Raw genomic sequence first — 26596 nt, forward strand, 5'->3', positions numbered from 1 at the left:
GGCCATGCCAGCAGCAGCCAAACCTGCCTCAGCCCCCCTGAGAGCCCCCCGGGAGCCTGGGGGGGCCCTTCCAGCAGAGACCCCTCCTCAGTGGGACCCCAGTGCTGCTGCCCCCCCCCCCCGGAGCCGCTCCGGGTGCCCCTGCTGTAAGGGGGGGGGAGGGGGCTCACCCGGACCCCCACCCATCACCCCCCACGAGGCGAGGGGGCTCACCTGGACCCCCCCCACCCATCACCCCCCCCCCAACAGGAGGGGGCTCACCCGGACCCCCCACCCATCACCCCTAAGGAAGGGAGGGGTTCACCCGGACCCCCCACCCATCACCCCCCCCCCAACAGGAGGGGGCTCACCCGGACCCCCCACCCATCACCCCTAAGGAAGGGAGGGGTTCACCCAGACCCCCCCCCCCCCCATCACCCCCTTCCCCTGACTGCCCCCCCCGTCCAATGCCTCCTCCCCCCCCAACACCCCCCATGTCCCTCCCGTCCCCTGCCATGCCCCCCCACCCAGAGCCACCCCCCAAGAGCCACCCACCCCCCCACGCGCCAGCACCCCCCGGGGTGGGGTGGGGCAGAAGGCAGCGCAGGCTCGCAGCCGGGCGTTCAGGTAATCTCTTTAATACTGTGTAATACTTTTCTTTTTAAAATACAGTATTTCTTGAGGTAGACCATTACAGTTCAAAAGCATTTCTTTTTTTTTTTCAGACATTAATAAGACATGAATTAAATACTTTCATGTACAATATGTTGCAAAATGAGGTAGAAATGGTTACAGAGAGTGTACAAAGTCAAATATGATAATAATAATAATTAAAAGTCTTCAGGAACCCAGTACCACTTTTTGGAGGAAGGCGGGGGGGGGGGGGGGGTAATGCCCTTTGCATGCAGGCAGCTGCCTGCTAAAATGGGAAACTGCAAAAAAAAACCTGGGAAAATATCCCAAAGCTGTTGGACGCCTCGCTCCTGCGATAACGGGGGGGGGGGACCCCCCCACGAGGGGTGCGTCCCCTCTGCGTGCGCAGACCCTGAGGTTATGGGGAGGGGGGGGGCTGTGCCCGCGCCAGTGGGTGGCTGGGGAGCCCTGGAGCAGCTGCCGCCCCTGCTATGATACAGAGCTCTAAAAAAAAAAAAAAAATTAAAAAAAAAAAATAATTTTTTTTTTAATTGGGAAGAAAAAAAAAGCCACGACCCCACCCAGCGATGTGAAGCTGGGGGGGGAGGGTGTCAGGCGGATGTGCGGTGGGTTCGCACCCAGCTTTGCATCCGACGGTGGTCAGCAAGGGGGGGGGGAGCTGGGCTGTGCCCCGCAGCCCACGCTCAGCCCTGCTCGAGGGGGTTTTTTTTTTGGGGGGGGGGGGGAAGTGATTTCCCCAAATTGTGTGGCCTCTGCCAGGGCTTCTCAGTGCTCAGAGGTGGCGACTGCAGTGGGAAGCCAAAACCCCCTTATTTTGCGTGAAAAGGGAGTGCCACGCCCTCGCGGCAGCATCGTCACCGCCGGCGGCCCCAACCCCGGTGCAAAAACCGACGCTGGGTGTCCCCGTTCCCCCCCCCCAGCACCCCTGGGCCCCGGGATGTGGCGGGAGATGCTGGAGGATGACGGACCCAGCCTGATCCAAAAAGTGGTGCTAGCGACAGCTTCCGAACTACGGCACTAATACATTTCCCGTTGAAGACACGTTACTCCACCAAATGCTACAATAACAATGTTAAAAAAAAAAAAAAATTAAAATAAAATTATGGCATAATATACGTGAATAGCACCCAAAATACATTCAACTTTCATCTTTGTAACAGCTTCAAGTTTTTGTTTTTTTTTTTTTCTCTTTTCTTTTCTTTCTTCCTTTCTTCCTCCACCCCCTTTGGAAGCAAATGCATGAGGCAGCTTTGTCCCAGGTCTGAAAACTCTTAAAAAAAATCTCTTTTTTCCTTTTCCGAGAAGATAAAAAGAGGTTTTTTTAAAAACACATTCTTTTTTTTTTTTTCTGAGGTAATTCTTTTCCTGAGTAGTTAAAAGGAAAAAAACAAACAAACAAACAAAAAAAATACTACATACCTTACAAAAATAAAAAAACCCCAAGTCTAGTATATTAAACAATCTACAGCATTTACTCCAAAACCCCCTGGTTTTGTGTCCCCCCCTCCCCGTTCCCCCCCCCCAATCAAGGACATCGCCGCCGGGCTGCTCGTGCCACGTGCGAGGGGGCTGTTTTGCTCAAAAGACGCCCGAGGTATTTCTGTTAGGAACAATAAAAGCAATTAAAAAAAAAAAATTAAAAAAAAAAAAAAAATCCCATAATAATCGAGCCTCTGGGTAGACGGAGGAGCTCGTGCATCCGATGCCGGAAAGCCGGATCCCGAGGCGCCTCCAGCCCCACTCGCTGCGTCGCTGGTCCAGGGACAGACGAACGGGAAAATAATAAATAGGTTATCCTGAGTTCAGTGGGTGATGGCTTCCAGAAAACCAAGGAGAGGAAAAGCCCGGCCGAGCCCGAAGCGGGACAGAAGAGGGCTGTCGCGCTGCCGTCGGGGCTGGCCGCGGGTCTCCTGCCCCGGCACGGCTCTGGGGGGAGAACCGGAGCCCCCGCAGACCCCGACGCGGCCCCACCAAACCCTGCGTTCATCGGCCAAGTCCCAAAACCGGAGCCCCCATCCCGCCGCCGCCGCGCCGTCAGTGCCTGGTGCCGTACATTTTATCCCACTCCAGGAACAAGTCCAGCTCCTTCTGGGAGGCGGCGGGGCGGACCTTGCAGAACGCTTTCTCAAAGTCCTGGTAGGAGGTGGGCTGGATCTGGCCCGGCAAACCGTGCAGCGTGGTGGCCCCGGCGTGCTGGCAGAGCTGGACCAGCTCGCTGCCCGAGAAGCTCTCCGTGTGCTGCACCAGGGAGGCCATCTCCCGCTCGCTGAGGCAGGAGCTCTGCTGAGCCAGGGCGTGATGGAGGATCTGCCGCCGGGCGATGCTGTCCGGCGGGGAGATGTAGAACCGCTTGGTGAAGCGCCGGTGGGAAGCTTCGTCCATGCTGCCAGGCCGGGAGGTAGTCCCGATGATGACCACGTTCTGCTCGGATGAGGTAGCCACGTTGTCCAGGTAGGAGAGGAGCTGGGACTTGAGGTTGCCCACCTGGCTGCCATCCTCGCCGGCCCGGGCCACCAGCAAGGACTCAGCCTCGGTGATGAGCACCACCGCGGGCTGCCGGCAGCTGGCCACGAAGAAGACGGTCTGGAGGATCTTCTCGGCTTCGGCTTTCCAGGTGGAGAGCAGGGTTGTCCCGCTGAGCTTCAACAAGGTAGAGCCCAGCTGGGTGGAGATGCACCGGCTCAGCAGGGTCTTCCCCGTGCCGCGGGGACCGAACAGCAGGATGGTTCGGGGCGGCCGGCTCGCCCCGGTGTAGGCGCCGGGACGCAGGATGGGCCACACCAGCTCCTCCTCGATGGCGGCCTTCACGGAGACCTGCCCGGCGATGTCCGTCCACTGCACGGGTGGCCCCCGCTCCACGATCTTGGTGTTCACCAGCTCCAAGACCAAGGGGTCAACGTTCTTGGGTTGCTCCTCCACCGGCGGGCTGCCGAAGACTGGCGCTTTGGGGGGCAGCCGCAGCGGGAAGGGGGGTCCCGGCTCGGCCGCCCGCTCCCCATTGGTGAGGGGGGGGCTGAACTTCTCAAAGGGCTCTGCCGGCCGCAGCGGAGCGTCCCCGGTGCCGTAGGGTGGCGAGACCATACTCTTCATCGGCTGCCCGCCGTACTTGCCGGCGTGCTCCTCAGCGTTCCCGGCTCCCGCCGGCTGCTTCCCGGGCTTGAAGGCCACCTGGGGGGACTCGGTGCTGCCGCCGAACCCGTTGCCCCGGCACTCGCCGTTGTCCGACATGGGGTAGGGGGACTTTGGCTGCTCGTAGCTGTATTTCCTGTACCTGCCCTCCTCCTCATCCTCCCCGCCGGAGATGTCGAAAGCCTTCCTCTTCAGGGTGCCCACCGCCTCGGTGCCGAGGGGCGGCACGGCCAGGGGGGCCAAGCTGGCACCCTGGTAGCCGTAGCCGGGGACCCCGGGCGGGCGGGTGGCAGGCGGCGGGGCTGGGATGGGGGTGGGCGCTGCGATGCCGGAGGGCAGGTAGGAGGCGGGGGGGTGGGGCGGGTGGATGGTCCCGTAGCCCGGCTGCGGCGGGTAGCTGCCAGCGGCGTAGTTGTACATGGGGCCGGAGGAGCCGTAGCCCGGCACCAGGGCGGGCGAGGGGTGCGGGGGCTGCAGGAGCCCCGAGCCATGGAGGGCGGGGGGGTGCGGAGGGGGGAGCGCTGATGCCGGCTGGGTGCAGTAGCCGGAGGGCAAGTAGGTGCCACCGTAACCTGAGGGGTACTCCTGAGACGACCCGAGCCCACCGGAGCCGGCGGCGGCTCCTCCGCAGGAGTTCCCGGGGTACATGGGATCGGCGAGGTTGGCAGACACCACGGGGGAGCCGCCGAGCCCGATGGCCCCGCCGCTGGGGGGGACGGCGGGCGGCACCACAGCCTTGGCGCCAGGGAGGCCATCGTGGATGGGGGTCAGGGGGTAGGCACTGTCGGAGCCGTGCGCCACCGGCCAGGGCTCCCCGTCCCCCTTCTGCCCGTTAACCGGCCCGAAGGCTCCATCCCCGTAGCCGCTCAGCGCCGGGCGCTCGTAGGGCGCGTCCAGCACCCCCGAGTACTTCTCGGCGTACCTCTTGAGGAGGTTGGAGGCGGTGAGCGCGGAGATGTCGTCGTTGGCCCAGGCGTAGTTGAAGCGCTGGCGCGTGCTGGGGTAGAGCTCGGACTTGTGGGCTGGCGAGGAGGTGGTGGAGGAGACGTCGAGGTGCTGCTCCGGCCACTGGTTCAGGGACTGGGCATGCTCTGGTGACCAGTGCATCTTCGAGAGACCTGGGGGGCACAGGACAGCGCGGCATGAGAGCAGCGAAACAGGGACAAGCGCTGCTCGGCACCGAGGATCTCCCAAACCGCCATACGGCCCTGACCACCCGCACCACGTTGCACCTCTGGACTGCAAACGCGGGCTCTCAATTACACACCCGCCGTGCAAAAATCCCCTTGACCGCCACCACCAGCGCACGTATCCCCCAGGAGGAGCAACCATGAGCACTTCGGAGAAGCCAGCGAGCTCAAGTTCTGCTGGTCACGTCATCCGACAGAATAAAACATTCGGGTTATCAAACCAGGGCGAGCCGAGGCGACACAAAGGGTGCAGCCTCCAGTGCCGTCGGCAGTGCCGCAGCGCCGGGCAGCAGCACGCGGAGCCCGGGGACGCCCTGCCCCGAGATGCTCCACCTGGAGCAGAGTATATTGTAATTATAATGCAGGTAATATTAATAACACATTAATAGCGTGTAGCCAGGTGGTCATGGAAATCGGGGCTGCATTGCACACACCCCCACGCCCCCCCACAACCCCTCACACACCCCCCCACACACCCCCACACACACCCCCCGGGCTGAGCACCAGCCTTTGCCGACATCCCTTTGCTCACCCCCCGGCATTGGTGCCGGTACCGACGGGCTGTGCGCGGCCCCCCCCAAAACAATTTCCTCGGCCAAGGGGAAGACAGAAAGGCCACGGCCGTGCCCGGACCCACCCCGCACGGGGGCCACGGGTGGGAAACGCATCCCGGGGGTCTCTGCAGGACCTGCCAGGGGTCTCCGCTCACCCCACCGTGTCCGTGTCCCCCCCCAGCATCCCTGTCACCCCACGGCTCCGCATCGCGGGGATGCCGAGGTCGGCGGCACCCTCTCTTGCTCCGGCCCCCGAACACCGGGCAGCCCCCGAGCGCCTGCAGAGGGTGGTGGCAGCGTGTGTCCCCCCCCGCCCCGCTGTGGGTCCCCCTGTCCCCCCCTTCTGCCCAAAGCCCCGGGGGGGGACGGCTAAAGCAGGAGCCAGGAGGGGACCCTGTGCGCCATTCGCTCGTCTCGCTCAGCCTTTAAGCCACTTTGTGACCGCAGCGCAATTAGATTACTTAATGCTTTAATTGACTTATACGGCATTTGTACTTCCACTTTGGATATCAAACTTACACAAGAGGATTTAAATGGCGGCTTTGCGTGGCTTTATCCGGCATCCTCCCTGCATTTACCGGCCATTATTAAAGTGCTCCCAATAGATAAACGTTCGGCCAGAGACAGGCACGACAGCCTGCGGGAAAGGGCCCTTTTTAACAAACACAAAGGACGACGCTGCCCAACAAACCTGCGCTCCCGCCGCAGATTTTCCCCGAGCCGTGCGCGGGGTCCGGCTGGGCGCAGAGGGATGGGGGGTGGGGGGCCCTTCCCTCTGCCTGCGAGCAAAAGGCACTGAGACGCTATTAAAGGGGAGAATGAGGCTTTGGAGGACTTCATAAGGAATAAGACTTTTTTTTTTAATTTTTTTTTTTTTTTTTTTGGAAGGAATTAAAGCACCAGGGGTTTCCATCCTTGCTCAGACCACAGCAGCGGTGCACGGGGTGCAGACCACAGCTGCTTCTGCCCCCCCAAAAAAAATACAGTCTGCAAATGCCCAGGGCTCAAGGAGTTGGGGAGACGCTCGGGAAGCGGCCGACTGCTCCAGCATCCACCATGGCACGGGGCTCGGTGCGGAGCGGCACGGCAGGAACGAGGTGTCACCACCAAATCCCAGAGGCATTTCCAGGCTGTTTCTTCTGCAGCCGGGGAGCGGCCACCCTCAGCGGCAGCACAGACGCCCTCACCCATCCCTCCTGGAGAAGGGAGGACCCAGCAGCCCGCAGCCCAAGCAACTCCGCGTCCGTCTTCTCCTGCAATACAGCACCAGGCAGCGTGAGCTTCATTTCCGCGGACAACGCGCCCCGAGGACAGACGCAAACCTTGCACGACGGCGGTCGCTTCCCCGAGGAGCGCCCAGCTTTTCCCCATCACAGGGATCGACACCAACACCCGAACCCCGCTGCTCAGAATCCAGCTAAAAACCGGGGCGTGCAAACGAGCCCCGTGATGGGAATTGCTTTTCTAAGAGCCTGCAAGAGGGGGGCCAGCGCCGCGGTCCCATGGCAAACGGCGAAACCGCTGCGAGAAGAGGGGCCGGGGTGTGTGTGTTTGGGGGGGGGATGCACGGGCACGGGTTTGCACGAGCGCTGCTGCCCCCAAAGCAAAGCCGAGCGCGAAAGGACCGAGAAGCAAAGCTGCCTCCACCCAACCCCTTTAAAGACGGGATGCATTTGGGAGAAGAAAAGCCGAAACCCCCCGGAAAAACCCGGTCGCACCCTGGAAAACCAAGTGGAGGGGGAGGGCGGGCGGGCAGGGAGAAGTTGTCAGGGGTTTGAAATGGGACGTGAATGAGGCGGCGGAGCGGGACAGATGTTTCAATGCTCCCCTTGGCAGTGTGAGAAAATTACTGTCCAGTGACCAAATGGCCGGGCCGGTTCCCACCCTCGCTGCTGCCCATTATCCCCAGCGCAAGACAAAGGCGGGCAGGGGGGGCTGGGCAGGGGAGAATCCTATTGTTCCCGCCCGCCCTAATTATGGAAATCTTGTTAATCTATTCAGCAGCGACTCTGAACTGGGCTTTTGTTCGGGGGCTTTTTAGCGGGGCGCACCGCCGAGGGTGTCCAACGGCTCGGCGTTGGGGATGGGGTGCGCTCCCTCCCTCCCGCCGCCCCCCCCCCCAGAAAAGCTCTCGCCGGGGGATTTCAGCCACGAGGCTGCGGGGACGCAGGGCTGCCCCAAGCAGCATCCTGGCGCAGGCCGTCTTTGTTGGAGCACAGATACATCACCCGCAGCCCTCGCACGCAGAGCCGACCACGTACGCACGCACACGCGTACACGTATTTCACGTGCTCGCGCCCCAGCCCCACGTACGTGCCCCTGTCGCTAATGCCAGTGCATAAAAACTCCCGGCAAAACCCACGCGGGCGAATCCAGAGGTGACCCCCAGGCAGCGCACGCCGATGGCTGCAGCAGTCCGGCATCCCTGGGGGGATCAGGACGGGGGTTCGAATAGATTTGGAGGGCAAAGAAGGAGAGGGAGTACGTAAGAGCAAACACGTTCGAGCTGAGGATGCGCTAAAGCTGGGGTTTAAATCCAGCCAAACTCCCCGAGCACCCGCACCCCGGGAAGAGGGACCACCCCCGCAGGAGGTCACCCCGGAGGGAGCAACCCGCAGCCCCCCAGCGCTGGCTGTGTCCCGACAACCCCTCGGCCAGCCGCCACTGCTCCACGGAAGCATCCCAGCCCTTGGGAGCGAGCGGGCGCTGCCGCCCCTCGGCTCCCGGTGCAGGAAGGAGCCGGCAAGCCGCCTCCGCGATGCTTTGCTCGTACCGCCACCGTCTCGCTGGCGTAAACGCCGACGGCTCCTTGTCCTGCGGAGCGGCCAGCTTGGAGGATTTACGCCTCTCTCAAAAGACGTCGAGCAGTTTCGTTATCCCTACAGTTACCCGCAGCAGCGCAGCCCGATGCCATCAGCTTCCCGGGCAGGGAGAGCCCATCGGGGTTCCAGGGGCTGCCCGAGTTCCCAGGTTTTTAATTCTCTGCCGTGCAGGCTTTGAGCCCAGAGGGAGCGAACCTGGATGCCGGGAGTCCCGTTTCACAGCCGAGACTTCTCATATCCGGGATGTTGCGCGCGCTGGATCTTCTGCGCTGGAGTTTGCTACCAGCACCAAAAGGTGGGTCCAGACAAGGACCCGGACCGAGCACCCACGGCACGAACGCGGCCTCACGTCAATGCAACTCCTGTGCCGGAGCTTCGCCGCTGCAGCCGGATTGGCGGCACTAAGAGTTGTCTGCAGCCGCGCGGAGATGCTCCAGGTCCTGCAGCGGCCGCGGCGATGTCTTCAAGGCTAAAGGCAAGCTGAGAAAAAAAAATACAGGAGGAGAGAAGAGACTCTCCCAAGTCTGCCCAGTGAACGGGGGGCGGAAAAATGACATTTTCTTTTTTCATGAGGCCTCGTCCTGGGCTGGGGTTCATCCCTGCCTCCTAAGAGCGGAGCAGGCAAAGTGCAACAGCATTACCAGAAGTTGCAGCGCAGCTATAAATCAGAATTATAACACACCCAGATACTCCATTTACACTCACTGCAGCCCCGAGGGTTGGGGCAATGTTTCAGAACTGTCTTAGCATTAATCCTGTAGATTACAGCAACATTTCTGTTCGCGGATACACACGTTTGAGCTAGATACCGCTCATCTCTAGTAAATCCCTGCATGGCGGGTCCAGAATAGGCAAAACAGCCCAGCAGCGACTTACGCCAGCGACAGAGCTGGTCCCAAAGCTAGGAGCGGGGCAAGGAGAGCACGAAGCCACGCTTAGACGCGATATAACCCAAGCGCAATACCTGGCAGCATTTATAAAGGGCGAGACGTTTAAATCCCCCAGCCCTCCCCGCAGACTGACGCCGGGGCAGCCGATTTCTTGCAGCCTGGCACGCCGCCAGAGCGCAAACATCAAGTTTTCCGAGGGAAATTTGGGTCGTTCGGCAAATCCATCGGGGAGCCGCGTTTCTTTGTCCGCCACATTCCCTGTCCCCTCCTAACGGGTGCCGACAAAGCGAAGGATGGTATTGCAATCAGAGCAGGGTCAATGTACATATGTTAAAGGGATTTAGGCTAACTCCCACCGTGCCCTCTCCCCACCCCCAGGAGAAACAGCCTCAGCCCCGGCCAGCGCGAGCCGAAGGCTCCGGCGTCCGCTCTGTCCACTCATATATCAAGTGCAGAGCAGCTGGACACCAGCACGAACCGGGAGCGACCAACGGGCCGTCGCCCATCTGTGCTGCTCCAGCACCCGGCCGGCAAATGAAAAATTAATACGGATCCGCTCAGCCCGGCAGCAGCTGAGCATCACCCATCTGTCACGGCGAGAGGAGGAACTCTCGGCTACGCAGCACCGGGAGGAAACCGTACACGGCGCGCGGCCCTGGGAATCCCCGGGTTGAGGGGATATGGCAATAAAATGCAGATATTATTAATAACGAGCTGATGCAATTAGTGGATTTGAGGAATTCTGCTCCGCCTTTCAATATAAGATGGGTGGGAGAAAAAGAAGCAATAAAAGGGACCTAAAAAAATTGGAAAAAAAAAAAAAGAATCAGCCTCTTTCTTGCTATTTATATTTTTCTGAACATCGCTTGTCTCCAGGTCCCATGGACCACTCAGGCCTGCTGAGATCTGGGCTTCAGCCTTGCGCCCACCCCAGGAACACGGGACAGAACTGAGCTATTTGGGTCTAGAAACCACTGAAAGGTGGGGCTGGCTCAACCCCCACCACCACACCACCAGCACGCTCCCTCCAGTGCTTCAGAGATGAACGTTAATTCCCCAAGATTAATTATCACATGAATCCATCACCGTGTTGCCCACTCCCTGCCATGGGCGTGCTTCAGCGCGTGCAAAACGTGGCTCCCTCCAACGGCATTCCCGCTCCCGGCCACGCCGTCGCTTCTCCTCCAGCAGACGCTGTCCTGCCCAGAGCCACCTCGTCTGCTGTAGGACGTTCCCCGGGGAAATGTTCGAGCCGTGATCTCCACCAGACCACTGCTTGAAGGACGGTTCTCAGGCAGGAAGGAAGTTTTTAGCAAGAGCAGCACTGAGCGTTCAGGTCATTGAAGTCCACCACCCCTCAAGGTCAACTCTGGGCAGGTGCTCAAGGTGCAGGAGAAACCTCAGCTTGCCCTGGAGAAGGGCCACAGCCCTTGGGTGCTGCTCAGATCCCTGTCGGGACCGAAGCCCTTCACCAAAATTTCATTCCTTGACGCCAGACAAGCTCCCCAGGGCCCGGTGTTGGACCCAGCTCATTTTCGGAGGATTACATTAGAGAGGAAAATCCATTTCTAATCAGCAGAACCATCTCCCCAAACAGACGTGGCCCCATAAAAAGGTCAAGAGGTCAAACGGACCCAATTTGCATGCAATCTGCATAACAACAGCCAAGCCAGCGAGGGTGGCGAGCATGCCCCGAAGCTCCAGGTCCCACAACACGTGCAGCGGGACTTCGCTGGACATGAGGAGGCTGGAGGACACGGCAAGGCGAGGCCGTTGCTTCTCCCATTTGGGCTTGGCACAGACGTGAGCACGGCCATCTCCTCCTCAAGCCCATCTAGAAACGTGCCGTGCGAAACTACCTGCGGAGAGTTTGGCTTTGCAGATCCATATTCACGTGGTCTACAGCGGGATGTAGAGAAACAGTCTGAAGGCGTCTTTATACCATCTCCAGCTCTGCGCCTACCGAAGCCACTGAGCAAAGGACGTGCTGCCAGCACACAGATGGAGGCCGCTCTGAAAAACTTCCTGTCCTGACCTTGCTCCGTTCAAAACCACTTGTTGAAACCCATCAGGACCCACCTCACCAACCCCCCCAAGAGGGATGAACCCCACCTGAACCCACAGAAGGAGGATCTGGGGGACCATGCTCCTCTGAGGACCCCCCCGGTCCCCAGCCAACGCTGAGCCGGCAGCCGGGCGACCCGTGATGCTGCGCGTGTCGGTGGCGGGGGGATGCCTGAAGGATGCAGCTCCTGGGATCTGCACTACAACGCCACGAGAAGGAGCAAAGCCAAAGTGTTACGGGGCCAGACGCTGAGCCCGGCTGCTGGACCGCTGCTGCACCCCGGGGAAAACGGGGTCCGATCCGCACCCAGCGCTGTGCACGCCTGGGGCAGACCATGTGCGTGGGGAGGGGGGGGTTTACAAACCCCGATAGATGAATAAACCCCAGAAGGCTGAAAACTATTCTAAATTACTTATTTTTCCAAGAAAAAAAAAAAAAAAAAAGCATTGTCGTTACCTTTCATCTTCCCACAAGCACCTGGATGAAGGTCACTCAATGCAGAAGATGCTCTGCAGCTCGGGAAGGGGCCCAGGGACCGGGCACCCCCCACCCCTGCCCAAGCCCTCTCCTCCCAGGGTGTTTTTCCCGATGAAGCTCCAGTAACGAACCGCCCCGGGGGCAGCAGCCGCGGCAGGAGCCACCAGCCCCCGTCTATCTTCTCCAACATCTGGCCTTGGGCCGGGGTCAGCGCCGGGGGCTGCGGCGGACGCGGGAACCGGGCTGCAGCAGGGAGATAATTCGCCCCGCGCACCAGAGCCCGTCCGCAGCGGTAGCAGCAACGCTCCAGCTCATCTCCTCCACGGAACGAATCAATCTTAATTAACTCTAATTCTGGGGAGCCTCCCAGCCCTATCCAGCACCGCACAACGCGGTTGTATTTTCCGCCTCGGCGCCCTGCCAGGCAGCACGCTCCACAGGGATTTGAGCAAAAACCTCCTCTTTTCCATCATTTCTGCATCTCCTTTCTCGCGGTCCCCGCGTGTCCCCGTCACACACCCTGCAGGGTGACAGACCCTGTCCCCGTCCCCTGTGGACCACCTGCCCTGCCCTCAGCACCCGCAGCTCCACCGTCTCCCGGCCAGCCCCGCCGGAGCTGGGCTGGGGGAGGCCTCTCTCAGTGGCTTTTGTTTTCACAAGCCTTTTGACTCGCAGATTCTTTTTTAAACACCGCCTCAGCAGCCTGAAAAGCCGAGCTCCCTCCCGCACTCCATTCACTAATGGATTTTCCAGAAGTTCCCTTTTTTTGGGGCTTCTTTCTTTGCTGACACCGTTGCCCTCGTCCACGCCCGAGGCTGCGGCTCCCCTCTGCCGTACGTCCGCGCTTGCATGGGCGGACGGACCCCGACTTTGGGGACCCGCATGCCACACTCGGAGCGGCCGCCCCTACGACTCCCACGGGAGTTTGCAGAGATACGTGTCCATTATAAGCCAATTACAATTATCTATTATTACATAGCACAGGGCGCTGATGTTTCGACCTGCCGCCACAGGGCTGCTGCTCAAAAAATAAAAAGGTTAAAGAAGAATAAGGTGGCAGCAGCGTCACGGCAAAGGCATCGCCGGGAAACTGGGGAGAAGTTTGGTGCCGGGCTGGCTCCGTGTGAGAGCTTATCGATCGGGGCAGCGCCGCTCCTGTCTCCTAGAGCTAATCCTATGGCAGAAATAATTCATTTTCCTCCCTTTTCAGCAGCCACTCATTAAAAAGTAATCACCTTGTAGGAGGAGGATATGAACAGCCCAAGGTCAGATCCATAACGATGTTATTTCTGGAGCACGTACCTGCCACGCTGCGACCCGAGCCCCGCACGCGCGGAGCCGGCAGCTTCGGCCCCACGGCTGGGCACAGCCCCGCTGCTCGAGCCGGTGGCGATTAAGATGCAAATGGCAATATCTTTAGGTTAGCAGGTATTCACTCCTGCGAGCGCTGCCCGCGTCTGCGGCCGAGCACCCAGGTTGCGCTGCACGGGTGTTGCTCTCATCGACCCCGTGCATCCGCAACACCTAAAGTGGAAAATAGGAACAATGCTTCAAAAGGTGCCTTTTAAATCGCGTTATTTGGTGGCATCTGCAATAAATCTTTAAATCTGCAGCTCCTGATTTATTTTTGTGGTGTTGGTACTTCACTACAGCTGCTAAACCCTGTTTTTCTAAGAGCGCGAGGCTGCAAAGTCTGACGGGAAGAAGCGTCACCGTGTCCTCGCCAGTGGCGTGAGCGGAGGGACTGTGCAGGTTCCCGTACATGAGGAAATACCGAAATAACACCCGGATGGCCGTGCCGCCCGCACCGGTATCTGAGCAAGCACCGGAGCATCGTCCTCCTCCCCCCGGGAGGGTCGTCCTGTGCGAAGCCGGCCGGGGCCGACACCATGCCACGCAGCTGCAGCGTGCCCGTCACCACATCTCCTGTGTTCCTCACCACAGCACGGCCACGCTGGCACCGAGCCCCACGCGAGCCGGGGCCGCAGCATCCTGCCCATCCTGGGTGCAGCATCCTGCCCATCGCCGTTACCGACCCACCCGGGGGATAGGGCTGCGGCCCCGGGGCGTTCCCGGGAGGGAGAGCGCAGGCTTGGAGTGATCACCCCATCCCTGCGGCACAGCCCAGGGCTGCCAGGTCCTGGCGAAGTCCAACCTGCTCACGGCACGTTGGCATTTCAGCAGATTTATGTTTGCAACACGTGGCCTGGTTCAGGGTTTGGAGGGAGGAGCAGCGATGCTCTGGGAACCGGGGGGCACGGGAGGCAGGATGGGACCCGTCCCAGGGATTTGGCACTTCCAAATCCAGCTAGAGCTCTGCCAGCACGGGTAAGAAAACCCCCACGCCTACATCCGTGCCAGTCACCTCCACCGTGGGGACCCGTGCGGGGCTGGGTCAGCCGGGGAGCCCGCTGTGTCCCCCCCGATGACACACGGTGCCGGGCACGTGGGACGCCCCGAGCATGGCGACCTGCCCTCCCGAGGCGGGACGTGCAGGACGAGCCCTTCACAACACACTCAACCTCCCTAACCTCCCGCGCGCAGCGCGGCCTCGCAGCACGTCACCCCTGGCCTTTAATTACACATTTCTGCAGCCATTAGTCCTCTCGCCATCAATTACACCCACATTATCCCGCTCCGGGAGGCAGCGGGACACAGGGAGCAGAGTCAAGTGCTTTGCAGACTCTCCCCAAAGGAAAGAGCCTCGGACGGGAACGTCGCTTCGCCCCAGCAGAGCCGAGGCAGCAGACAAAGCAGCCCGGCAGCCGGTCCCGCTGCTTTTCGGAGGCCTAAAGCAACGCCGAGAAAGATTAATCGCAGGGAGAGGACCCGGGCTCCGGCGTCCCCTGATGCCACGAGTCCCCTCCAGCTCGGTGCCGCCGCCGCACCTCTCATCTATTTACACAGCAAATTCTTTGTGAGGAGCAGGCTCCTCTTCTGAGTGCGGCCGGGGCAGGGAAAGGGGTACTTATTCAGCTATTATTCAGCTTTTTTTTTGTAGGCAAGACAAGTGTGGGTTAAAGTGCAATTTGTCTTGACATTAGTTTTCACTTTCTTGAGGGAAAAAAGAAAAAAAAAAAAAAAGTGGCTCTTTTATCTTTTGAGGCGAAGCACTCGCCTGGGTACCACACCTCCACCAGCCAAGCATCCCACCCAGGAGCACACCCTGCATCCCTCCCAGGAGTGCACCCCAGCATCCCACCCAGGGAGTGGCACCCTGCATCCCTCCCAGCATTCCACCCTGCATCCCACCCAGGAGTGCACCCCAGCATCCCACCCTGCATCCCACCCAGGAGTGCACCCCAGCATCCCGGTCCAGGGCGAGGGGCCCCGGGCACCACCACAACACAGGCCACGACGGCATCACTGTGATTAAACAAACACGCCTGATTTTTCCATGATTGAGTTGTCTGTTGGCAGGAGAAAGGAGCCAGGAAGAAAACCTTTCATTTGCATCCTGCTCTGCTCTCAGCTCTAAGCCAGCAGCATCTGCGAGGCCTTGGCTGGGTTTATTAGGGCCCCCATAAAGATCAGGGGTTGCTGATAAGCGACCCGAGGCATGCACCACTGGAGGAAAAATTGTGCTAGCAATCTGTACAATTTAACCAACGTTAACTTCAGCTGATGACAGGCCACAAGGCCAGGAGAGAGATTTTACAACACCCTCGTCACACAGCAAAATAAACTTTGCTTGCGGAGAGCCGGTGCTGACTTTCAACTCCCGCTCCCACTGGAGACCCGAGCCCAGAGGTGCCGAGGCGCTGCCGTCCCCGGGCAGGTCTGCTGGGCAGCGCCCGCGTGGGCGGCAGCATCCTCTGCAAATCCAAACTGGGGTTCACGGAGCAGAAAAAAACTCCACCATCCCGCTCAGGGCTCAGGAACGTGAGGGAGAAAAGGGAGGGAGAGTCCTTCCCGCCGCCCCGCGGCACGCGAACAAGCCGAGTCTAAAGGAAAAACCGACGGGAAAATATACCAGAAGTAATCACGGCAACGAACCTGCGGCGGCAGGACCTTGCGAAGGGGATAAACTGTTTTTCAGAACTGGGAATTGCCAGGGCTGGCACTGGGAAGAACTGGTTTATTCCCTGCTTGGCTGCTCATCCAGCAACGGGAATTTTCCTGCTTAATGCTACTGAAGTCTGGTTCAGTCCCAACAGCTCCATTCGATCGGGAGCTGGGTGCCACCGACCGGCACGCATGTCCCCTGGGCCGAGAGTGCCGGATGCCCGGTGACACACGCGAGTGACCGCGCACCAGCACCCGCAGGGATGAGCTTTCTGGAACCGGAGCGCCCCAGAGTTGCCAAACACGTGCATTAACCAGCATGCCCCTCCACGCCCCGAAAGGAAGACAAACATCTTTATTTTGCTAAAAAGCTGCAAGAGAAGGACCCTCCTCACCGGCACCCGAGCTGGGGCCGTCTGCTGGAGCGGAGGAAGGGAGCGTGCCGAGCAAATGAGATGCTCAGAGCCGCGAGCCTCAAGCTTCCCTGCACGCTGCACAATTCCAGCTGACATCTGGCCAGATGCGATGGGATCTGCCCCGGGATGACAAAAGGAGCCTCCCCGACAGCCCCTGTCAAACGGCAAAGCTCCGCTTCCAGCCACAGAATCACTGGAGCTCAAAAAATGTAACTGAAAAGTGTTTACAATGGCATAAATGCAAGGGTCAGCGTCGCGCAAGGGTCGCTATCGCTTCTCTAGATGCATTAATGTCATCTGTGGGGAAATTCCCTTTAGGAATCTGCACTCAAACCCGGTGCTCCCGCATCTGCCGCCATGAACGGTGGATTGAGGGATTTCTCCCACCCTACGCGCGACCCGTCTCCTTCCGGCTGTAGGAGGGAAAAGCGGGGAGGTGGAGAAGCCCCAAACCATTAGAACCAGGGACAGAAGGGAAGAAAGGAGAATATTTGGCCATTTGCAGAAAAATCTGGAGGTGGCATTCCTACCCTCAGGAATATCTCCTCGTCTCAGAGGATGCGAAAATAATTAACACGAATCAAGTCTGCAGCATCTGCAAACACCAGCGAGCCATGGCAATTCCTCCCAGGAATTTTTTTAATGACGCCAGAGATGCCATCGTTACGGAGGCGATGATGTGCCATGCAGAATCGGTTTATTCCTTCTAATCCGCCGGCGCTGTTGCGGGATGCGATACCGGCTTCGGAGGCGAATGCTCCCGGAGGCTTTTGTGTTTACTTTTTCGGTGGGGGAAGGAGGAGGTGAATTAAGTGACCCGACGGCCACTCCCTTGGCCTAAGGTTAGGCTCCCGCATCTGTATTTGGGCACCCAAAATAACAGCCTTTTTTTAATTTTTTTTTTCCAGGGGCTACTGAAACACCCTGGAGCAGAGGAGGGACACGGAGTGAGGGCTCAAAACTTTCATCCCATTTACTCAGGCGCCTCCATACAGGTCTGGGAGCAGCCTGAAGGGGGGATTTGGGAAAACCACGGCCCCTGCTTGTACCCGTCTGTACAAACACGCAAAGCAGCGTCGGGATCGTCTCCCGGCCATCAACCTCCTCCCCAAATAAAGGCAAACAGAGCCTCAGCTGCACGGGGGGAGAAGCCCATTGCTGGCCGGAGGCATGAATCTGGGAACGCTGGTTTCTTCAACAACTGCTTTCTGTATTTCAGAGCATCCAGGGAAACCCGCTTTGGAGATTTCTCAGCGTTTATTCCACGGTTTAACTCGGGGAATTAACTCCGACGGGACGCAAGGGGAGAGGTTTGGGTTACGGGACCGCGTCGAACGGGCACCAAACCCAAGATGCTGTTAAAGCCCCGAGCCGGACCTCCGAAGGGAGAAAAAGGCCGGGGGAAAGGGAGGGAGGAGAAAACACCGGCTCCAGATAAGCCATAACATGATCCATATGGTACACAACTTGCCTTTCTGTTTAACCAAAATGATAATGGCAAAAGGGAAGAATGCGGCGGGGGCTCCGCGGGAGAACAAAGGCGGCTGCGAAACCCTTCCCCGCTCCAGAGAAAACGAATTGTGAGCGGGGAGAGCCCGCGGCTGCTCCTCCCCGGGCTGAGCAGCCCCGACACCCACCCAGCTCGCTGCTTCTCCTCCGCGAAAGCTTTACAACTAAAACACGGAGCAGGGAGTGAAACTGCAGCTGTCAGCAATAAAATAAAATAATAATTAAAAAAAAAAATATCTGACAAGTATTAACAGGGATGTTTTCATAATCAATAATAAACTTTAAATGTGAGCTGTGGCTCCGGACCGGCACTGATGTAAACACCGAGCCCATTCCTCTCAGATCTGGGATGAATTCAGCCCTGGGTGTTTATGTTATTGCAGGATCCCGCGGCTTTCCGAGGAACACAATACAGTACGTGCCATTCATTATCCCCAGCAGTCCCCCAAGAGAAAATGTCAACACACTTCTGCTAAAGAGAGCTAAAACAAATGTTTAATGTGATAAACAACTCCTGGGCCTCAGACCCCGCAGAAATGTTTAATTCAGAACCACCTCTAAGAGCAAACAGGCGCCGGAGCCGCACGCTGGAGCCTAGGAATGGCAAACCCGGCGCCCTGTCATCGCCGGCCGCGCGCCGGAGCAGCGACCCAGCCAGCTCCCGGCCGTCGGCACCCGTGGGGAGCGCGTCGGAAGGAAACCAGGGAAAAACCTCGGCAATTCCCATGCACGGAATCAGTAAATCAATTCTGCGCCGTTATTATTGTATCCATGCACCCTCCACAGAGACCAGGCATCCAAATTAAACACCGCGCGCGCCCGAGCGCTCAATTCAATGAATTCAATTCAGCACATTCGCACCCCTGAAATCTGTCTGTCGCTAAACTCGCGATCCAATTAATGATTAACGTTCATTTTCGTGATCCCAGAGAGAAACTAGGAATGATGTAAACCTGCACACGGTGTCTCTAAAACCAGGAGAATTTACATGGGAAGACACAGCACAAAGCTATTTAATAACCTTTCTGGGTTTTTTTCCCCAAATGCCTTTTGTCACCCATGTGGAAAAAGCACACTTTAAAAAAAAAAAAATAAAAGGGCCTTTCAGGGAAAGATTCTAATTAAAAAACGCCATCAGCTCCTCAACACCACGACTGTTTTGAAGGCGAGCGCTCCGGCGTGCGCTTGACGTGCGACAGCGGCCGAGGGGAGCGCGCATTGTTCCTGGGCGATGGATGGATGGATGGACGGATGGCAGGATGGATGGATGGATGGACGGACGGACGGTCCCCCCCGCCGTGCGCACCCCTCCGGGCGTGGGAGCCGCCGGGGCCGGGCACACCCCAGGGCCGCCCGCTGCGCTCCCGCCGCCGGGGGGGGCTCCCGGCCGAGCAGGCTCATGTCATCAGCCCGGGGCTCCCCGCAGCCTCTTCGGGGAGAGGAGCGAGGGGAAAGGCAAAGGCCCAGGCGGCGGGGGATGCCGCGTCCCCCGGGAGGGGTTGGGTTACCGGGAGCACGGGCCCCCCGCAGCCCGCGATCCGGCTCGTTTCTCCCCAAAACCCGCGCTCGGCCGATACGGGGCGGGCGGGAGCCTTCTCCGCCCGGAGCGGGGGCATTCCCGGCAGCGCGGGGGCCGCCCCATCCCTCCCTGCCTGCCCCCCTGCCTGCCTGCCCCCCTGCCCGCCCGCTCGCCCCGGCGGCGCTGCCCCCCCCCGGCCCCACTCACCTCCTCATGCCGGCGGGCCCTAGCGCAGCCCGGCGGCGGGCGGCCGTGCGGGGCGCCGCATCCTGCCGCTCCCGCCCGGACAATGCGGGGCGGCGCGGCGGCCCGCGGGCGGCGGGGGCTGGGGCCGGCGCTGGGGCTGGGGCCGGCGCTGGGCTGGGGCTGGGGCTGGGGCCGGGGCCGGGGCCGGGGCCGGCCCCCGCCCGCCGCCCACGACCCGCCCCTGCGCCGCGGCGGGGCGGAGCGCGGCGGAGCGGAGCGGCCCCTCGGCAGCAGCGGGGGCGGGAGGAGGCGGGGGGCGGCCTCTCTGCGAGAGCGGGGCCGGGGCCGGCACAGGCTCCGCTCCGGGGCCGCTGCCCGGCCGGGGCCGTCCCGGCACAAAGGCAGAGCGGAGGTGCGGGCAGCCGAAACCCCGGCATCGCGGCACCCTGCACCCCGACCCTTGCACCCCAGCATCCCAGCGCCCGTGCACCCATGTATCCTAGCATCCCAACACGCGTGCACCCCGACCCCTGCACCCCAGCATCCCAACACACATGCACCCCGACCCCTGCACCCCAGCATCCCAGCGCCCGCGCACCCATGTATCCTAGCATCCCAACACATGTGCACCTCGACCCCTGCACCCCAGCATCCCAACGCCTGTGCATTCCAACCCCCTGCACCCCAGCATCCCAGCCCCCATGCATTTCATCCTCCTGCACCCCAGCACCCCAACACCCAAGCGCTCCAGCCTCCTACATCCTAGCACCCACGCACGCCAGCGCCTGGCATCCTGCTACCCCAACACCCTTGCACTCCAGCCCCTTGCCCCCTGCGCCTCTGCCCCCCTCCACATCACCCCCCGATATCCCTGCACCCCGGCCCCATGCCCCCCAGCACCCTGACCCCTGCACCCCGGCTCCAGCCCTGCCTGCACCCCCGAGGACCCAGCTGCAGCCTGCGGGGAACCGTGGGCTGGGTCCTCAGCTGCTGAACTGCGCTCAGAGGAATCCCAAATACCTGGAATACTTTCCTACTATTAGTTTACCGTGCAAAAATAAAACAGTTGCCCCAAGGATACTGTGTCAATGGGAGGTGTCCGCAGGACAACCCGTTTATTAAGGCATTATCCACCCCACCGAAAACTCTCCAGACCCGCATGGTCTTCACTCAGCCTGGGATCAGCTGGGCTGGGGCGGCGGGTGATGCGCCCCCTTCTCCGGGCCCAAAAATTCACCTTCTTCAAGTCAGTTTGCACTGAGAATACCCCGCAGCCACCTCGCCTTTGCTCTCCAAACCCCCGCTTCATTTTATTTAACCAGCTCGGGCTCTTCCCTGATGTAATCACATTACGGCGTTATTTCCCTCACATGAACGTTGTGTCATATCCCTCAGGGATTATGACACATTTTTCTTTTCAGGAGCAGGCGAGCGTTGCCTGTTCTTGGGCGGATGTTAGAGCCGCAGGCAGCCTTCGCCTGCACCAGCCCGAATCCACGAGCGACGCAACTCGGCAGCGAAACCCGAACGCCGGTGAGGAGCGGGTGCGTGGTTTGTTTTAACCCAGCTGCAATTTGCGCACGGGAATAACCGCTCCTCCGGCTGGCCTGAGAAAAGCCTGGAAAGGACAAAATAATCAAATTTTAAGCTGAGAGCTGGGCAGCCCTGCTTGGGCAGAGCATGGCGGGGGGACGGGGTGGGCAGGGGTCCATGCCCCATCGTCCCATGGCAGTTGTCCTCGCCCCGGCCCCCATGACGGGAATGTTTCCAGACGCTGCTGGCTCAGGGCACAAAGCAGGATATTTTCAGGGATGGCTCTAGAAAGGGCCTTCTCTTGGCCTGAGCGATTTGATGCAATTTCGCTAATTGGGGTTCTCCCACGGAGATGAACTCTGGCAACTTGTCGGTCCTTTCCCAGCTGCCGCTTCCGAGCATCGCCCCACCTGCGAGCACATTTTGCTCCCACATTGAATTCTCTTAGTGCAGCTTCTTTACATGCAAAAAAAAAAAAAATCCTATTTTTTCCTCCCCCCCAGCTGCAACAATGCACCATTGTGCTTTTTAATTTGAGTGTGACAAAGAAGCAGCCGTTATTTAACACGTGCGGAGCCCCGCTCAGCGCTGGGAGCGCACGTGGACGTGGCAGTTAAACACTGGAGGCTCAGTTCTACTCCAGCTTAGCTTTAGGAGAGGGATTACGTGTCACAGCTTCCTGCAGAAGCCGCTCAGCGACCCGGCAGGGGCTTCCCACTCTTCTAATATTGGTAGAAAACCGCCGGGTGCTGGAGGTTCCCATTTTATCTCCACCACTAAATTTTTTTATCAGGGAAAAATGCCTAAAAACTGCCCCCCCCCCCCCCCCAGTACCACCACCCAGCCCCGCACCCACCGTTGGTTTTTCCTGGAAACCCGGTGCTCCGGGAGGGACATCCAGGGTTCTTCTTCATTCCATAGGAAAAGGAACGAACTCTGCTTCGAGGTGCATCCCAGAGGGGTGCTTGGACGAGTCCCTTATCTTCACCCACCAGCGGAGGGAGCAGCTCAGATGAGAGCACCAGGAATTAATTTTTTGTGTGTAATTACAGTAAGAGATCGAAAACCTGCCAAGGTGTGAGCCCAGCCGCAGCCGTGGGGCTGCCAGACGCGCCAGGACCCGCGCCACACGCCTGATGCCCCAGGCCAGCTCTGGCTCGGGCTCAACCTCCCTCTCCCAGCACTCTCAGGGTTTTACCATCCCAGTTTGGCACCCGATGAATCTCAGCGCGGGTCTGGGGAGCCGCTGCTGGACCAAAACCGCCGTCTTCCCCACTCCCTGCCCAGATCTCGCCCGCATCCTCTCTGTACAACACAGTGGGACGCTGCGGTGCTCACCGCGAGCTTTGGGCACCGGGGAGTGGAGACCACACTCATTATTTCACCACCGCCTCGTTGCAGCACCGAAACCCTCCGGGAGACGAGCGCTGGGGTAACGGCACGTGGCTCGGAGCCAGCACCCGGCACACTCGGCGCGATGCACGGCCGGTGGGTCGGAGCGGCTGTTACTGGATAGAGGTAGGGAGATGCAAAGCAGGACTGGATATCTGCTGACGGGATCAAGCTCGATCCCATGACGATGCTGCTGAGAGGCAGCTTGTCAAGGTGATGCCAACCATCTACCTCTCTCGACCGCGTTAATTAATTTGCTCATGGTCACCCATCAGGCTCCAGCAGCGGGTCCTCCAGGGCCGGGACGTTCCAGCATCCTCAGGACCGTGACTTTGGCTGTGTGCGTCTGGGTGCTGCTGTCCTGAAAACAGTATCTAACGATACTAATCCTAGCAAGCTATAAAATGAGCCTGACATTTACTGTGGTTCCGGTTTCACTAGGTATAAGCTGCCTTTTATTAAACTGGGAAGCCGGATTTCTAGCCCTGCTTGCAGAGTTCAAACTCACCTCATTAGCCAAGGAAACGCTGGATGGGAACCGCGGGGTCACGCAATTTATTTTCACTAATCACTCCCCATGATTCCTTTAAAAAATAAACTCCTAATCAAAAGTCCGAATTCGTTAATTATTTCTCTGTTTGATCAGCAATAGAAACCATCAGCAAAAATCTGTGCTGACACCTTCTTCTTAAAAACACTGGGGTTTCTCTTCTCCCACAGGGAAGCTGGCATTCCACAGCTCACATTAGGGTTTAACGACAAAATATGATAATCCAAGGGCCGCGGGTTTTGGACATGTGATGCCTGATATTTTCTGCCGGTTCATGGAGGGGTGACATCTCCCTGCCTTGGCTTGCGCTTCCCTCGGCGGGAGCAGCTGTGCCAGGAGCGGGGCTGAGGCACTCAGAGTGCCCAACGCCGAGCGAGAGGCATTAATTGAAGAGGCCTCTAATTATTTAATGTCCTCGTTCCCTAGGGAGTGGGAAGAGCTATAAATTCCCGCTACAAAGGGTTTAAAATCTGGCCACGAATCCGTGAGAGGGGGAGCTGAAGTGCTTGTGGTTCATCCCTGGATGGTGGGACGGGGTTTAGATCCACTTTGGCTGGAAGGGAGATGCTGGAGGTGGGACGCCGGACCAGGACCTGCCGCAATGCTCTGTTTTGGGGAGCAGCTCATTTCAGCTCTTAAAAACGAGCAGATGGACAGCTTACGGCCCGGCGGCGCTGGCAGCAACGTGGCAGGCGGCCACATCCCTGTGAATCATCACATCCGGATGAAGAGCGTTGTAGACGTTAATCCCAGCCCCGCTTTGCAGGCAGAGCATCACCTGGCGGTGCTGGAGACTTTGTGTCGTGCTCGGGGCTGGGGTCTGGTTGAAAGACATGGGGACCCCAAGAATCTGGCTGCTCTTTGGTAAAGGGGACCCCTCGCCAGGACAGCCGGGAAATGCACGACTGCTTTTGGGGGGTCTCAGCCCCGCTGAGCGCCCGGGATCCCGCTGGAAGCTCCCTGCGCAAGAATAAAACCCACAGGCAGAGCGGATTATCCTGCTGGAACACACTGCCTTCGTGTCAGGGAGCAATTACCCTGATCCGCCGCCCTCCGGCCGAGCACTTAACTCTTCACACCTCCAAAAGCAGTAAAACACGCAGAACCGCAAAAAAACCCAAAAAAAACCGTCGCGCAAACCCCGCACAAACTCACTCTCTCCCAGGGCACAGCCCGCCGCTCCTCTGCCATGGCCACGGTGGGGACAGCGGCTGCAAAGGGGTCTGAGCACGGCCGGGTACCGGCACAGATTCAGGCAGGTTTGAGAGGTCCACTGGTGACATCCAGCTCGGTCTGGTGGCATCAAGCCCGCGGATGAAGGTTACCGGTGGTACCAGTATAACCAGTTACAGAACCTGGGTATGGGCCAGGTCTAATTGCAAACAGCAGTTAATGGAGTCGGTGCCCTTAGGAAGGAATATTATTTTCAGTGTGCAGATGGGGAAAATGAGGCCAAGAAGCATTAAACGGTTGCCCACCAGCGAGCATAAAGGACAGGGACAGACCCGGGGGCCCTGACCCCACACTAAAGCTCTCGGCACCGTCCCTGAAACCCTGAGGGACCGTTCAGGGCAGGGAGCACAGCAACGCGGAGCCCCGGAATTGCAACCAGGCTAGAAATGAGTAACAGAAACAAACCAAAAAAAAAAAAAAAAAAAAAAAAAAGAATGTTTTCCCCAGGTTTTGATGCCAACGTTGTCCTGGGATTGCTGCTAAGGCAAGAGTGAGGTCCTCGCTTCGCCGGAGCCAGCACTGGGCTTGCGGTGGCAGCAGCCAGCACCACGGTGATGCCGGTGCGGCCCCGGAGCGGCCACGCTGAGCCCCTGGGAGCTGCAGGGGAGGGCAGGGAAGGGCGGGGGGGTCTGGAAGCAGGTCTGGTGGGTCCCTCGCACTCCAGCCAGAGATGCCTTTGGATGACGCATGAAAAACTCCGCCAAGCTGCGCATCTCCTGCTGCTTTTTCCTCTTCCAAAACCCTGGAAGGCCTCCACGATGGGGGCACGGATCCTGCGCCGGCAGCGATGCCATCCCAAGACGCGCAGGAGGGAGGTGACCCGGTCCCACCAAGTTTATACCCGGAGCCCAGGGGGGTCTCAGCTTCATCGCGCCAGGAAAGCCGCCCATCCCAATGAAGGGCACCCAGGGTGAGGGGCACCCAGGACCCACGGGCTGCGCGTCCAGTGGTACCGGGGCAGCCAGCTCAGACCTCTCCCCCTGCTCCCCACGCTGCAGCCATCTCCCAGTTCCCCCAGAGCCACTTCTGGCAAACTGGGAAGGGGGGAGGAGCTGGGACTCTGCCCGGGGAGACGTTACACCGCAGCGGTCATTAAAAATCTTCCCAGGCCCCCAACTCCCTCATTCAGCCAGACAACCATCAATCTACAAATTATTTTAAAGCACCATGCCAGAGCAGAAGGTTGATTTATGCCTTACAAGGCTCGAGCTATTTTCATTTGTCTGATTTATTAACGTTACATAAAATTACAGAGAGCTGCTGATTTATTAGTGACGGGGCTGCTGGATCCTCACTGCTCGTGCTCTCTCCCGGGATTCGGGAATACCTGCTCCCAGTGACAAGATCAAAAGCGCACCAACTCCTCACAGGGACAAGCTTTCTGCTCACGTGCTTGTGGAAAGCAAAGTCCTTCAGCTTCCAGAAACTGCAGTTTGCCTCTTGGAAATGAGTCTCCTGTTTATAAAGAGCTCGCACCACATTTCTGGAGGAGATGATGCTGGTAAAGAAGCAAAAATTGGGGAAGGAGCTCATGGCACAAGCCTTAGTCTTGGTTTTAGCAAAGAGCGACTCCCCAAGTCATCGCATGTGAAGTATCTGAGCGGCACCATCCCCTTCCCAGCCAGAGCGAAGCCTCTGGTTTCAGTAACCGCGGTGGAGGGGGCGCGGGGCGGGAGCCCAGGACCCCCCCCAGCTTCTGCCGAGAGCACAAAAGGACTTTAACAGCTTCATCTCCCACATCTGGTTGTGCTTAAAATTCGTGTAGCTAATAGGGCTTTTTCCAGCCCAGCGCGAGCTGAAGACTGGAGCCGGGGGCTGCGCTGCCGGCGGCTGGGGAGCGTCCCCCATCCTGAGCATCCCCGCTCCCGTTTGCAATTAAACCCGGCTCCTCCCCTCTGGCAAGAGGCGAAGCTGCCTCAGTTCCCTTCCCCTTCTCCGCAGAGGGGAGGGAATAACCACGGGCCGGCTGCTTTGCTCCCACAAAGGTTCAGGATCTCCGGTCCCCGCTTTGCAGAAGGAGCCGCGTGCCCCGGAGCATCACCCCCAGCACGGGGACCCCTTCCGCACCAAAGCGTGCAAAGACGGAGAAGGCAGAGGGTCCATTAGCAGCTTTATTTACTTAAAGCGGCTCTCGGGGATAAACACGGCGGCTCGAGGATCCCAGTGCATCCCGAGGAGGGTCCTCATGGGCTTATCTCTTCTGCGAGGCAGAGGAGGGGAGCAGGGAGAGGACTTCCAGGAGCTCTTTTTTTAGTCCATTTGTGTAAGGAAAATCATAATTCAGCCCTAAGATCTTACCCCAGGGCAAACGTGTCCCCTTAATTAAAAAAAAAAAAAAAAAGGAAAAAGTCCCCTGACTATGAGAACGATTTGGGGATGAGCCGCTGGCACGGACCCAGCAGAGCGGCCGCTGCCACCGGGCTCGGCGCTGCCACTGATGCCGGCTTTGGCTGGGGGTCCAGCTGTGGGGTTTAATCCCCCCCAAACGCCCTA

The 26596-nt window shown here is 59.1% G+C and overlaps 1 protein-coding gene across 1 annotated transcript; it reads right to left on the reverse strand.

Annotated features, from left to right (window-relative positions):
* Positions 1-2221: 2221 nt before the first annotated feature.
* FIGNL2 (fidgetin like 2) lies at positions 2222-19556 on the reverse strand. The gene is made up of 2 exons (XM_054807226.1): positions 19417-19556; positions 2222-4880 (listed from the first exon to the last, which is right to left on the reverse strand). Exon 2 carries the CDS (start codon positions 4867-4869, stop codon positions 2668-2670), a length of 2202 nt encoding a protein of 733 aa, XP_054663201.1. The 5' UTR covers positions 4870-4880; positions 19417-19556; the 3' UTR covers positions 2222-2667.
* Positions 19557-26596: the final 7040 nt, after the last annotated feature.

Source organism: Grus americana, chromosome 31 (genome assembly GCF_028858705.1).
Source record: "Grus americana isolate bGruAme1 chromosome 31, bGruAme1.mat, whole genome shotgun sequence".
NCBI lineage: Eukaryota > Metazoa > Chordata > Aves > Gruiformes > Gruidae > Grus > Grus americana.

What these genes read in the sequence shown, in the direction of transcription:
- FIGNL2 (XM_054807226.1), bottom strand. Translation starts at nt 4,869, where the DNA reads ATGCACTGGTCACCAGAGCATGCCCAGTCCCTGAACCAGTGGCCGGAG.